This window comes from Clarias gariepinus, chromosome 3 (assembly GCF_024256425.1).
Source record: "Clarias gariepinus isolate MV-2021 ecotype Netherlands chromosome 3, CGAR_prim_01v2, whole genome shotgun sequence".
Lineage (NCBI taxonomy): Eukaryota > Metazoa > Chordata > Actinopteri > Siluriformes > Clariidae > Clarias > Clarias gariepinus.
Window position 1 is genome coordinate 36,833,853 of NC_071102.1, and position 13,411 is coordinate 36,847,263.

At 38.6% G+C, this 13,411-nt stretch overlaps 1 protein-coding gene across 6 annotated transcripts in view; it reads right to left on the reverse strand.

Moving 5' to 3' along the window:
- Positions 1–1,776: 1,776 nt before the first annotated feature.
- LOC128519615 (hemicentin-1-like) overlaps positions 1,777–13,411 on the reverse strand; it is an 89,074-nt gene continuing 77,439 nt past the window's right edge. For 5 of the 6 annotated variants that reach the window (XM_053493401.1, XM_053493400.1, XM_053493404.1 and 2 more), the window contains 5 exons: positions 10,212–10,460; positions 7,834–8,103; positions 7,376–7,708; positions 6,618–6,866; positions 1,777–4,424 (listed from right to left, as the gene is read on the reverse strand). In XM_053493401.1, the coding sequence (XP_053349376.1) occupies positions 4,267–4,424; positions 6,618–6,866; positions 7,376–7,708; positions 7,834–8,103; positions 10,212–10,460 (1,259 nt within the window). In that variant the 3' untranslated portion in view covers positions 1,777–4,266. The remainder of the gene's footprint in view (positions 4,425–6,617; positions 6,867–7,375; positions 7,709–7,833; positions 8,104–10,211; positions 10,461–13,411) is intronic. The other variant, XM_053493402.1, reaches the window with a different exon arrangement.

A 13,411-nucleotide genomic window follows, 5' to 3' on the forward strand; every position in this document is an offset into this window, starting at 1 on the left:
GTTAAAAAAAAATCCCAATCTGTCAGCTCAAAGTATACCCTTAGAGTTTCAGCTGCATCTTTATTCCAGACTTTGGTAAATTTTATTATGGGTTCAGTTCTTTTCATTGATATATCTTGGCAGTAGCAGAATTATATCATGGTCAGAAAGGCCTAGGGGTGGGCATAATTTAGAAATATATGCGTTAGGTATGTTGCCAAAGTACAAGTATAGTGTGTTCTGCATTCTGGTGGGGGTTGTGACATATTGCTCCAAATTTGGCAGATGTATAGTAGTGTCACACTTATTTAAATCCCTCAGTAAAAACAAAGACTGCTTTTTAGTTTAATTAACAGCTCTGTTATAACTGTCCCTGGTACAAACACTAAAATCACAGTAATCTAAAAGAACTCTCTAGGTAAATAATGTGGTCTAAATTAGTTCGTAGTGTTTACAGCATTTAGTTTCCCTCACTGTGATGTTGTTGCCCACTTACTCTTCAACGCCATACAGAGTCCGCCCCAATCGACTTCCGTGTTTTTGTGTGTTGTGTTTCCGTGAATGATGCTAAATCCATCCAGCTGAACTTCCACATCCTCAGAGAGCCATGTCCCAGTGAAATAAAACAAACTAGTCTGCTGACAGATCAAATGGAACTTGGTGAGTGTAGAAAGTTCATTCATCTTGTTTCTTAGAAATGTGATGTTTGACATTGTGATGGCTGGGAACAGTAGCCAGCTGCCTTTCCATCTCAATCTATTCCATATTCCACCTCTAATCCCTGATTTCCTTCTCATCTGCCTTTGCTTATATTTCCTACATACTGTAACTCTGGTGGTATGTTCTTTTTTGGAGGGCCACCTCAGCTAGCTCCAGCTAAAGGTGGCTCAAGACCAATAGGTAATAGATGAATAGGTTCTTAAATTTTTTTCAGTGACATGCTGTAACAAGAGAGAGAGAGAGAGAGAGAGAGAGAGAGTAAAGAGAGACTTTGTGAGGGAACGAGTGTGTAAAGCTGCTATATGGAAAACGACAGCAGTAACTCACTTGTTACATGACACTCCACAGATGATTCTTCTGTAATAAACATAAGGGTAATCATTAACAACTTACTGTGGAATAAAAGGGACAAAACACGTGTGTGAAAATAACCTGAGAGAGGTTCCCCAAGTGTTCTGCTTACATAGCACCGTAATAAAGTGCACACAGCTGCCATCCTAAAGGGGCTTTTGTTACGTTCTTTGGTTAGAAAAAGAAAAGTTTTTTTTTTTTTTTTTTAAGGTTGGAACTTGGACACGATGATGTGGTTTTATTCCTAAATTGTAGATACATAGAACAATATATAAACAGTAGTACTAAACTCTCCTTTACATTCATATATATATATACAGTATATTGGGGTGAGTGGAGCCACATGTGAGAGGGCACAAGCACTTTTATTAAAATATGCTGTAATCAAAGTTAATTACAAAGGCCGGGTTTCATTCCTTGTTTAAAACAGGCAGCAATACATGGAAATTAGATGATTTGTAAAATAAACAGCCTCTAGTACTGTGCAAAAGTCTAAATAGATTTCTTTTTAATTGTTTTATGACTTTGGTACTGATATAGTATGAAAACATTTATGATTTTAAAACGTTAGTACTCCTTTAAAAATTTAAAAAGCTACAGAAAAATATTTGCATGTCAGAAAAGAAAGCAGCACTTTATATACTTTTCAGGAAAAAAGAATTTAAGCAGCCAGGCTTTGCATGTCAAAAAGAAGCAGGTGTGACAGTCAAAGTCCTCAGTAGAACTGTGTGTGGTTCTGCTGAGTAGGATGCTAAGTGGACTGCACAAACTGTACCCTGAGTGCTCAAAGAGTTGTCACGCCAAATACTGACTTTGTTTCATTAATTACTGTTCCCTTTTTTTACACAGTTCTGCATATATTGGCGGCTTGGTGGTGTAGTGGTTAGCACTGTCGCCTTGCACCTCCAGGGTCCGGGTTTGATTCCCGTCTTTGTGTGCATGGAGTTTGCATGTTCTCCCTGTGCTTGTTGGGTTTTTTCCGGGTACTCCGGTTTCCTCCCACAGTCCGAAGATATGCAGGTTAGGCTAATTGGCGTTTCTGAATTGCCCGTAGTGTGTGAATGAGCATGTGTATGTGTGCCCTGCGATGGATTGGCACCCTGTCCAGGGTGTATCCCGCCTTATGCCCTAAGCTTCCTGGGATAGTCATTAGGTCCCCGCAATCCTGAATACAGGATAAAGGGGTATAGAAGATGGGTGAGTGAGTACTGCATATCACTAGTCTGTCTGTCTCTGAGAACATTCTTCCTGTTGTCAACAATAACACAAATAAATACAGCAATAAAAATATTAGTAGCCATTGGTGGCTTAGTGTATTATTATGAAGTGTTGTATGGATTTAGGACACTTATGTTGCATTTTAAAAATATGTTTTTATTTATGATAAATTATATTATATAATATATTTTTTTCTGCTGATGTGTGACAGTGATGTTTGTTTATTTTTATTTGGAGACATGACCTTGAATGACCTCAGACTGATTGAGAAGTCAGGGTGAGTCAGCAAGATGAAGCCCAGATGAAGGATTTACAGTACGGAAAGTATTCAGATCCCCCTAAATTTTTTACTGTTTGCCATTTGGTAAAATCATTTAAGTTAATTTTTTTACTCATTAATGTACACACAGCACCCCATATTGACAGAAAAACACAGAATTGTTGACATTTTTGCATATTTATTAAAAAAAGGAAAAACTGAAATATCACACTTTGCTGTGACACTCATATATTTAACCCAGGTGCTGTCCATTTCTTCTGATCATCCTTAAGATGGTTTTCCACCTTCATTTGAGTCCAGGTGTTTGATTATATTAATTGGATTGATTAGGAAAGCCACACACCTGTGTATATAAGACCTTACAGCTCACAATGTATGTCAGAGCAAATGAAAATTATGAAGACAAAGGAACTGCCTGAAGAGCTCAGAGACAGAATTGTGGCAAGGCACAGATCTGGCCAAGATCTTGCATATGTTTACCACATTTTTTTTTGCTGCACTTACGGTTTTTAAGAGCACAATGGCCTCTATAATCCTTAAATGGAAGACGTTTGGGACGACAAGAACCCTTTCTAGAGCTAGCTGTCCGGCCAAACTGAGCTACCAGGGGGAAAAGAGCCTTGGTGAGAGGGGTAAAGAAGAACCCAAAGATCACTGTGGCTGAGCTCCAGAGATGCAGTCATGCGCTGGGAGAAAGTTGTAGAAAGTCAATCAAATGATTTTAGCAAATGGCTGCAATATAACAGAGTGAAAAATTTAAGGGGGTCTGAATAATTTCCACACCCACTACAACTGAATTTATTTTACAATCTTTTGTTTATGAAATGTTATGGGTCGCATGACTTAGTGACATTCCTAGTTAATTCTGCTTAATGTGCCAAGTGTTCCCAGGATGAAGCTGCTACTGAAATAAATACTATGATGTCACACACCTAGTTACACTGTAACAAAATAAAAGTAACTAAGTAACAAAGTGGACGAGTTTCATGGAGAAGCTAGGGGTCAGTCAGGTGGTGAAGAAGAACAGGCCAAAGGGGATTCTCTCATTTCCACCATGTTTATTATCTTAGTTTTTATCTGACCTTGTTACTGCCAGTTGGGTTTGAGATTTAGGTTGTCCTTGGCCTGACCTCACCCTTTTTTCGACATCTTTTTACAGCAACAAATTTAGTGAGTTTCACCATATAAACCACACAAAGTGACAAAAATTTTAATTTGTGATTGTAAATGGTACAAAAGACTTGGTTTACAAGATTTTATGTTTATGAAGTCTAGCTCTCTAATAAGGCTGCTGTACACACTATATAGTGCACAGCTTTGTGGAAGAATACAGATGGTACTCAACATTAAGAGTTTTACCACCGTATCTCTTGCGGCGACAGCATTAGGGGTGTGTGTTTCCTCGCCTTACTGATAAGTGGCGCTATTACTAAATACCATAGACTTTATTCTCTCTAGGATTAATGAGCCTCAGCTTGTTAAGAGTTGAATGTAGTTGCGATAAATTTAAGTAAAACATTGTAAATAAACAAATTCATAGTCACATTACTCAAATTACAGTACAGATTCAGAATTTAAATTAAATGTAGGCGTTTCTTACACTGGGTTAGCATTAGATAAACAGAAGACAGAATTAGCATTAAATACACAGGAGTCAGGGTTAGCATTAGATACACAGGAGTCAGGGTTAGCTACACAGGTTTTAACATCAATATATACTACAGTTGTCTTTGACCTGCAGCATTACGGACCACATAGCTGTTGTTCCTTTGGGATTGCAGGTGCTTCAGGATGCAGAGTGATCCAAATAACACTGTAGTAACAACCGCTAGCAAAGCAACCATTACCCAGACAGAAGTGAGTGGAGGTTGCCCAGCTAAAAAAGAAAGCAGAAAACATAAAAACAGAAAACATAAGTAATTAAAGTAAATTACTGATAATCCATAGCCAGCTTGAGAATGATAAGATATTGATTCTGCAAATCAGTTCACCATTCACACACTGTAACACCTGTAACTCTCACAGTCACAGTCACCATCATGGTTACCTGGACCAAAGTGTTAGGAACAGTGCAGGTGTACTGTATAGTCAGAGATAACCTTTAAATGTTAAAATCACCTAAATTAACCTTAAAAATCACAGGACTTAATGACTACAGACCAGTCGCCCTAACATCTGTGGTCATGAAGTTGTTTAAAAGACTGGTGTTGGCCTATCTGAGGGACATCACAGGACCCTTACTGGACCCGTTGCAGTTTGCTTATAAAGCAAACAGGTCTGTTAATGATGCAGTCAACATGGGACTGCACTTCATCCTTTAACATCTGGACAAACCAGGGGCTTATGCAAGGGTCTTGTTTATAGACTTTTCATCAGCTTTTAATACGATCATCCGAGCACTGCTTCAAACCAAACTAAACCAACTCTCTGTTCCTAGCTCTATCTGTCACTGGATCACCAGCTTTCTGACAGACAGGCAGCAGCTAGTGAGACTAGGGAAATTCATGTCCAACAGCCACACCACCAATACTGGAGCCCCTCAGGGATGCGTTCTCTCCCCACTGCTCTTTTCCCTCTACACCAGTGGTTCTCAAAGTGTGGGGTGCACCCCACTAGTGGGGAATACAGTCATGACAGGTGGGGCACAATGAACGGAAGGGAATTAGTGGAAAATAATATTAAAGTACCTATTCTAATTCATGCTTTTCTTTACTGACAATAAAGATCGGCCACTCGAAACTAAACAATCACACGCAAAGAAATAGTTCATTAATACAAGTAAATTAAAATAACATCAGAGAAAAAGTGGAACCATAGTGCAACAATAACGGTTTAACGTCGGCATGTTAATTGCAGAGGAACAATATACAAGGAAACATTCGGTATTATATATGTAATTTCATTTATTTCAATGTGTATGCTGATGTTTCTGTATATTTGTTAAACATTAACTTTTTTATCAGGCAGTACTAGTCTGGCATTTTTAGTTTCCTGTGTGGTAACAAAGTTGCTTTTTGATTCTTCAGGCGCTGAACAGAAGGGAAGATCAATATCGTTCTACGCTTTTTGTTGGTGTGCGGCGTTTTTTGATGATCCCTAAATCATTCGTTGCGCTGTAGAGAATAATGGTGTTTATGCTTTTAAACATGTATAATTTAAGGTGGATGTAGCTTAAAGACAATGTGGAGAGGACATATATGGGTATCTTATTTATATGGGTTTATTTATGCAGCTATTGAATTCGGAAATGCGAATAAAACCTTTTTTTTTAGCGCAAACAGGTGTTATGCGCTAAAATGCCCCCCTGCCACGGATTGCCCCCCTACATAATCTCTATCAAATATTATATTAGGACAGTTAAGGCTTATTATTATTAAATATATTATTACTATTATAATTAACCCTAGGCACGTGATAGCCATCGAGACGATTAATACAAATCCCCAAAAATGATTATTTTATGACACATTTATTTTGCAGGCGTTTGTCAATGTACAAATAACAAATTATTTATCACAAATTACACTACATAAATATTGTTTGTGGTGTTCATTTCCCTCAGCTCATCGTGGATGTCGTTACCCGGGTTATTTAGGAACAAAAGTGTCTGCCTGTTGTATGAACGGACACCAGTCGCGACGGTATCCATACACTGAGTAAAATAAACGCGTTACACACAAAACGCAAACAACGTAGCACCATTTTGGCTCCGGAGCGGCCGCTGCGTGCTACTGCCGCGCCGCCATCTTGGATTCACTTATTTAAAAGTATCTTACACCCTACTCCATTGTTTTCTTTTTTTTTGTGTCGTGCTGTTTTGTCTTCTCATTTGTTTTTTGTTTTGGAAGCTCTGTCACTAAAACAAATTCCTTGTACGTGCGAGCGTACTTCGCAATAAAAACTCTTTCTGATTCTGATTCTGATTTAACTCGGTGTAGCTAGTGCTAAAGCTAATGTTTGTTAGATGTCGTGAGAAAAACTGATTAACATATTGCCAGTGTGGTTGGAAGTGTTCTTAATTATATTCAAGATTCTACAGATTATTGCACCATTCAACATTCACACTCACCTGTAACTCTGACAGTTACTGTCTTGGTTACGTGGCCCACAGAGTTGTGAACGGTGCAGGTGTATGGACCCTGGTCTTTTATACAGAGGCTACTGATACGGATGGAGGAACCTGAGATGAATGTGTTATTAGGTAAAGTCCAGTTGTAATGAGGGCTGGGTTTTCCATCTGCTGAGCACTCCATCATCAGGCTTTCACCTTCAGTTCGTGATACATTAGTAAATAAAGGGCCTGTAATAATCGGTTTATCTGAGAGAGAGAGAGAGAGAGAGAGAGAGAGAGAGAGAGAGATTAAAAAATTTAACGAACTTCTCCACAGATAGTCAGACTAAGCAAGATCACAGTGGAACGATTCCTAATACAACTGTAGTTGCTGTATAATCAGGGATGAACTTGAGCTAGGTTTACACTCAAAAGTTTGGGATCACTTGCAAATTTCACCAACAATACAGTCATTTGTTATTAACTAAAACTTATCTTGGCTGCAGAAGAGAAGTTCATTAACGATTAGCAGCTTAAAAAAATCAGCAATTAACAGCATCTTGGATTGGAGCCGCAATATAGGCTCTACAGATCATGAGTAGCGGATTTTTTTTTTTTTTAATGATTGCAACTTTTTTTTTTTTAGATTATTGCATATTTCAAAACATAATAAACCATTAGTTAGAAAGTGATCCCAAACTTTTGAGTGGTAGTGTAGCTAGTGCTAATCCTTTTTTTTAGTGTTTACAGATACTATAATAATGTTAAGGACTCACAGTGTACAGTGATGGTGATTGGCTGTGATTCGGACATGGGGTTATCTATGTCCAGATTTAGCACAGCTGCACACTTGTACTGCACTCCTTCATCCTCACGTCTGGCCGTAACGTTCAGTTTCACTGTCACGTTCACGTTCTTTATGTCATTTACCAAGCCTGAAAGCAATGTTTTATTGAATAGTGTGAAAGTGTTGTTTTGCTTCGACTCAGCTCTGCTCCAGTGTACACTGAGTTTATGTCCAGGACCGACATTTTTAATTTGACACATCAGCTCTGTCTGATCTCCCTCTATCCACATGGCGGGGCTCAGTGTAACACTGTCTGGTCTCTCTGTTAACACACACACATACACACACACACATAGAGACACACATACACACACATACACAGATTAAACCATGGTAAATATGATGAATGTGCACACAATAAGAAAGTAATGAGATGGTGGTACTCACTGTAAACGGTGAGATTTACACGACTCCTACACTGATCATTTTCCATTTTGATGTAACACGTTAGATTGCCATCCTCTTCCCAATTCCTCAGACTGTCCACCTTCCACATCAAACTTGTCTTAGTGTCTGTCCTCGGGTGTGATGATTTAGACTCCCAGCCCAGCCAGTATCCCGTCACAGGTTTACTCAGTATGGAGCAGTTCACTTCAGCAGGGTGTCCATACTCCACCAGCAGAGACGCCGGAGTGACGACAGGATCTCTACATACTTCTGTTCAGCACAATAACAAACCCAAAGCTGATTTTGTGTTTTTAGCAAAGAAGAGTAAAAGCATCCAATAATATAACACATATACAGTACTTAAAAAAGGTAAAATGGCAAATAAGTAGTCAGTTTTGCAAATCTGTAAATTCAGAGGTTTTATTTGTCACATACAGTTCTACAGAGTTTAACAGGCAATCAAGTTCTAATTGGTTGGCACCAGGAATAATGCAAAAAAAAAGGAATATAAAAAATTAGATTAAACATAAAACAAAAGCAGTAAAATAGAGTTGAGCAATACTGAGGTGTGTGTATACTGATGTCCAGGAGATGAGCAGACTAAAGTCCTGATGAGCAGCAGGTGGAAGCTCCTCCTGAGCTTTTCTCTATTAGTCATGTGACTGTTGAAGTGTTTACCTGACCTCAGCAGTCTGAACACATCATCACTGGTATTGAGAAATCAATATGATCCTTCTCCTGATGTGTGTATCCTAGAGTTGTTTAAGATGATAAAGCCATTGTTGTCACACACACCCGTTTCGTGACTGGCACTAGGACCCGGAAGTAGTAAGGTCGCGACACAGTAAGCATAAAAGGAGACAAGATGGCGCTTCACACTCGCTCAGTCATTGAGTTTCGCCCATGTTGGTCCAGATTGTCCGTCTGCCAAATCGCGAGTACTCATTTTCTTGGGTCTGCTTACTGATTTGAGTGTGTGTTTATAGGACGCGGGTTAAATTTGTGTTTTTCCCTTGCTCCCCTTGTGTGAGAGTCCTTAGAGAAAATCGCGTGGTTATCCTGCCTACTCGCTTACTTCCGCATTTGTGTTTACCATCCACGCTACAAAGGGCTAACTGCTAAGTGCTAAGTCTTCCGATCATTCCAGTTAGTTCGTGACAGAATGACAGGGCCGAAAGTGGTAAACCCAGCGGATTATGCGCGCCTCTGCGATGTGGTAAATCAGCACGCCGAGCTAATCAATCAGCTAAACGGAGAGCTCGCTACAGAGAGCTCGCTACTCTTCGCGGCCCACGCAAGGCGGTTGCTAGCGCAGCTAACCGGCCTCCCGTCGCGGCGGCTGCAGCTTCGCCAGGCACAGGCCGAAGAGACCACACCGGGAGGTGTGCCGCCTGGACCTATACGTGCCACACACGAGTCAGTGCCTGGTTCTGGAAGGCCTTCTGCCGTCTGATCGATTCAACCTGCAGTGTATCTTCTGGATACCACCCTCAGACCAACAGTCAGACGGAGCGGACCTCAGGTGCTTCGTCGCCGATCGCCAGCGCTCCTGGGCTTGCTATCTCATTTGGGCAGAGCTGTCGCACAACCTCCATATCTTGTCGGTTACTAACCTAAGCCCTTTGAGGTATGCCACGGTTTTCAACCTTCCATGTTCGAACACCAGGAACTGGAGGTTGATGTACCGTCGGCCCAACAGTTGGTCCGCCGGTGTCGAAGGTGGAAAAGTTTTGCCGTGTCTCAGTCACCGGTAAAGGCATGACTACTTTTTAATCTATTTTTCTGGTCTGTAAATGCACATGTAAGGCAAATGTTGACTCATTTGCTGGACATTCTGGTGTATTTTAAAGAAGAGAAATGAGAGGTTCACACATAAGGAGTGGCATGTTTGGGGTATATGACTGGCACCCAGAAAATCATACCGGACCAGCAGAAAGTGTCAGCCTAAAGAAACTGGTTGATACCTACTAGTTTTAGAGAATGTCACTGGTTTCTGGGGTTTGTTAAGTTTTGTTGCTGCTTTATCAAAAGCAAGCATAATTCCTCCTGAAAGTGTGTGCATATATCAAAACACTCATAAATCAAAGTGAATGTCCTCATAAGAAATAATGAAAACTCTAATTATTTGTTCCACAATTTAAAAAAAAAAACAGAAAAATAATAAATACAAAATATATATATATATATATATATATATATAAAAAAAAAAAAAAATTAACCTGCACCTTACCTGGTAAGTAAAAATAAATTCAGACAGATAACTCTTTCCATTAGTGTTTGTGTGCGTAAGTGTGTGTGTGTGTTTGTGTGTCCACTCGCTGTGTATGTTTTATGATTCATGATTCTACAGTACAAATCAGTGCACCATTCCCACTCACCTGTAACTTTTACAGTCACCATCTTGGTTACGTGGCCCACAGAGTTGTAAGTGGTGCAGGTGTACAGACCCTGGTCTTTTATACGGATGTTACTGATACGGATGGAGGACCCTGAGATAGATGTGTTATTAGGTAAAGTCCAGTTGTAATGAGGGCTGGGTTTTCCATCTGCTGAGCACTCCATCATCAGGTTTTCACCTTCAGCTCGTGATACTTTGGTAAATGAAGGGCCTGTAATATTCGGTTTATCTGAGAGAGAGAGAGTGAAAGAATAAGAAATTTTTCTTCAGTAACTTCTCCACAGACATTCAGACTAAACAAGATCTCAGTAGATCTAGTGCAACTGTAGCTTCTGCATAATCAGGGATAAATTTGACCTACTGTACACTCAAAAGTTTGGGATCACTTGCAAATTTCAACAATACCGGGGGTTTCAAAACTATGAAATAACACATAGGAGTGAAGTTATTATGTACAGTAACAACAATAATAACGGTCAGTTATTATTCTAAGACACGGAGATCAGCCTTTCTGAAATTGCTCTACTCCAAACTTTAAAAACATTAATATAGGTTTGCTGCCCCCTAGTGGCAGTTACTTGAAAAAAAGCGAGTGGAGTTCCACCTGTGGTTAGTTTTACTTGTTTGGATGCCATCCTTTGTTTTCTGTTTATAAATGCATCATCTTTAAGTTAATCTTTCATTATATAATACTTAATTATATATATTTGCATATATTTGTTATATTAAGGTAATTTAAAGCTTCAGTTTTATGTAATATGGAATAGCCAATAGCTATTAGCCTACCCTTGTTAAAAAATATATTTGTGTATTACAAATATATTGGAATCCTCGATAGTACACGGCAAATATACTAACAAAAATTTTTACTATCAGTCAATATATATAAAATATAGTCATTTAGACTTTTTTAGACTCGTTTGTGCATGCTGAATCTCTCTCTCTCCCGTGCGCGCTCTCAAACTCGTTTTTGTGCGCTGAAAATCACTTTTGCCCGTTCAAGATAATTTATGTTTGCACTCTCTCACTCTTCTTGCGCTCACTGTCATAAAGCTACACTTGCACAAACTGCAGCAGCGTTTTAAGTCTGTAACTATTTCAGCCAACCAGAGACTAGAATCAGTGCAACACCAGCCAATCATCTGTTTCTGGCTTCCCCCCTCCCCCCAGGCCTCCGCTTCAAGTTTGAATTAATGGCTGGAAGCTGCATGATCGCGTGCGTTAGTTTGTATCATTATTATTTTATTTTTATCGGCATAAGGTAAATTTTATGGTTTTTGTTATGTAATTTGTAATTAAGTACATACTTTAAGCTATAGAATGTATTGTCTAATGTTCTTGCTAAATCTTATGTACTTTGCTTGTGGTATAACGGCTCCTGTTTTCAGTCTCTGTGTAACAGCTAGAATCAACACACCAGATTTAAACTAATACTGTACCTGTATATTCTAATACTAATGTCTGTATGTGTTCAGACAACAGTTTAGATTTTAGGTTGAGTGTTTGTGAACACGTTTTGTTGAACACAAATAAACTATAGTAGTGCTTTCTTGTAACCTTGAGCAACATAAAATCTGTTGAACTCATGAATAAAATCTGCCTCATAATTACTGATGTAATGCTTTTCAAAAACATGTTATAGTGTAAAAAATGCATTTAGCATTTGTAAATTATCCTAAACACCTTTAGTGTACTGGTAACATTTGCAATACTGTAATATAGAAGGTTGTGTGTACTGTATGATATAATAAAGTATATTTGTATTAACCACAAAGTGTACTTTTTAAGTATTTGTAATTGTCCAGAAGTAAAACAGCATGCTACTGTTGCAATAAGAATACACTTACAGTATATTAATAATGTATTTATAACTCAGTAAAATAGCTGTAATGTACTTATAATACATTAAATATATACTTAAATTGTATTAATTACTGTCAGGTATGTACGTTAGTACACACACCGCCATATACTTTAAGTGTACTAAGTATATTTAAAGTTGTCTCAATTAAGCACATAAAAGTACACTAAATACACTTAAAGTTATGCTTTACTACACATTAATTACAATTAAAATATATTTAGCACAAAATTAGTATGTCGAAAATAGCACACTTCAAATGAACTAATCATTAATACACTTAAGGTATACTGGCTGCAAGTATACTTATTTTTATTTATTTATTTTTGACAAGGGTAGCCCACTAGACCAGTATTTCTTGCTATTTTCTTTGCCTTCTGATTATTGTTCACTTTTTTTTTCTTTAGTTTTACTTTTAATTCACAAGGTATCTTGCATCTTATTAAATGTTGAATACTAAGATGAATTCTGACTTGTCTATACTTTATCGATGGAGTTTTGGTTGGTTGTTAAATTGCATGAGTAGATGCAGGAAGAACATTACAGAAATAGTTCGTGCTAGAACAGTATGGTCAAGTGCATTTGCAAAACCCATCAAGCACCCTGATGAAACTGGCTTTCATGAAGACATGACCAAAATGTACCTTTGCTGCAGAAAAGTTGTTCATTTAGAATTACCAGCCTCAGAAACCACCAATTAACAGCACCTTGGATTAGAACCGTTAGAAAAGCTCTACAGATCATAAGTAGCAGATACATCTTAACATTAACTGTTGAAAGGGGATTACATATTTTGGACGACTTCAGCATTGCTTTACAATGTAAAAAGAAAAAAAAAATCGGGAACAATCATGGATTAAGAAAGTGATCCCAAACTTTTGAGTGGTTGTGTAGCTAGTGCTCATGCTAATGTTTGTTAGATGTTTACAGATAGTATAATAATGTTACAGACTCACAGTGTACAGTAATGGTGATTGGCTGTGATTCAGACACAACTGGACCTGTGTCCAGATTCAGCACAGCTGCACACTTGTACTGCACTCCTTCATCCTCATGTCCGGCCGTAACGTTCAGTTTCACTGTCACGCTCACGTTCTTCATCTCATTTACCAAGTCTGAAAGTAATGTTTGACTGAATAGTGTAAAAGCGTTGTTTGGCTTCGGATTGAATCTGCTCCAGTGTACACTGAGTTTATGTCCAGGACCGACGTTTTTAATCTCGCACATCAGCTCTGTCTGATGTCCCGCTATCCACACGGCGGGGCTCAGCGTAACACTGTCTGGTCTCTCTGTTAACACACACACACACACACACAGAC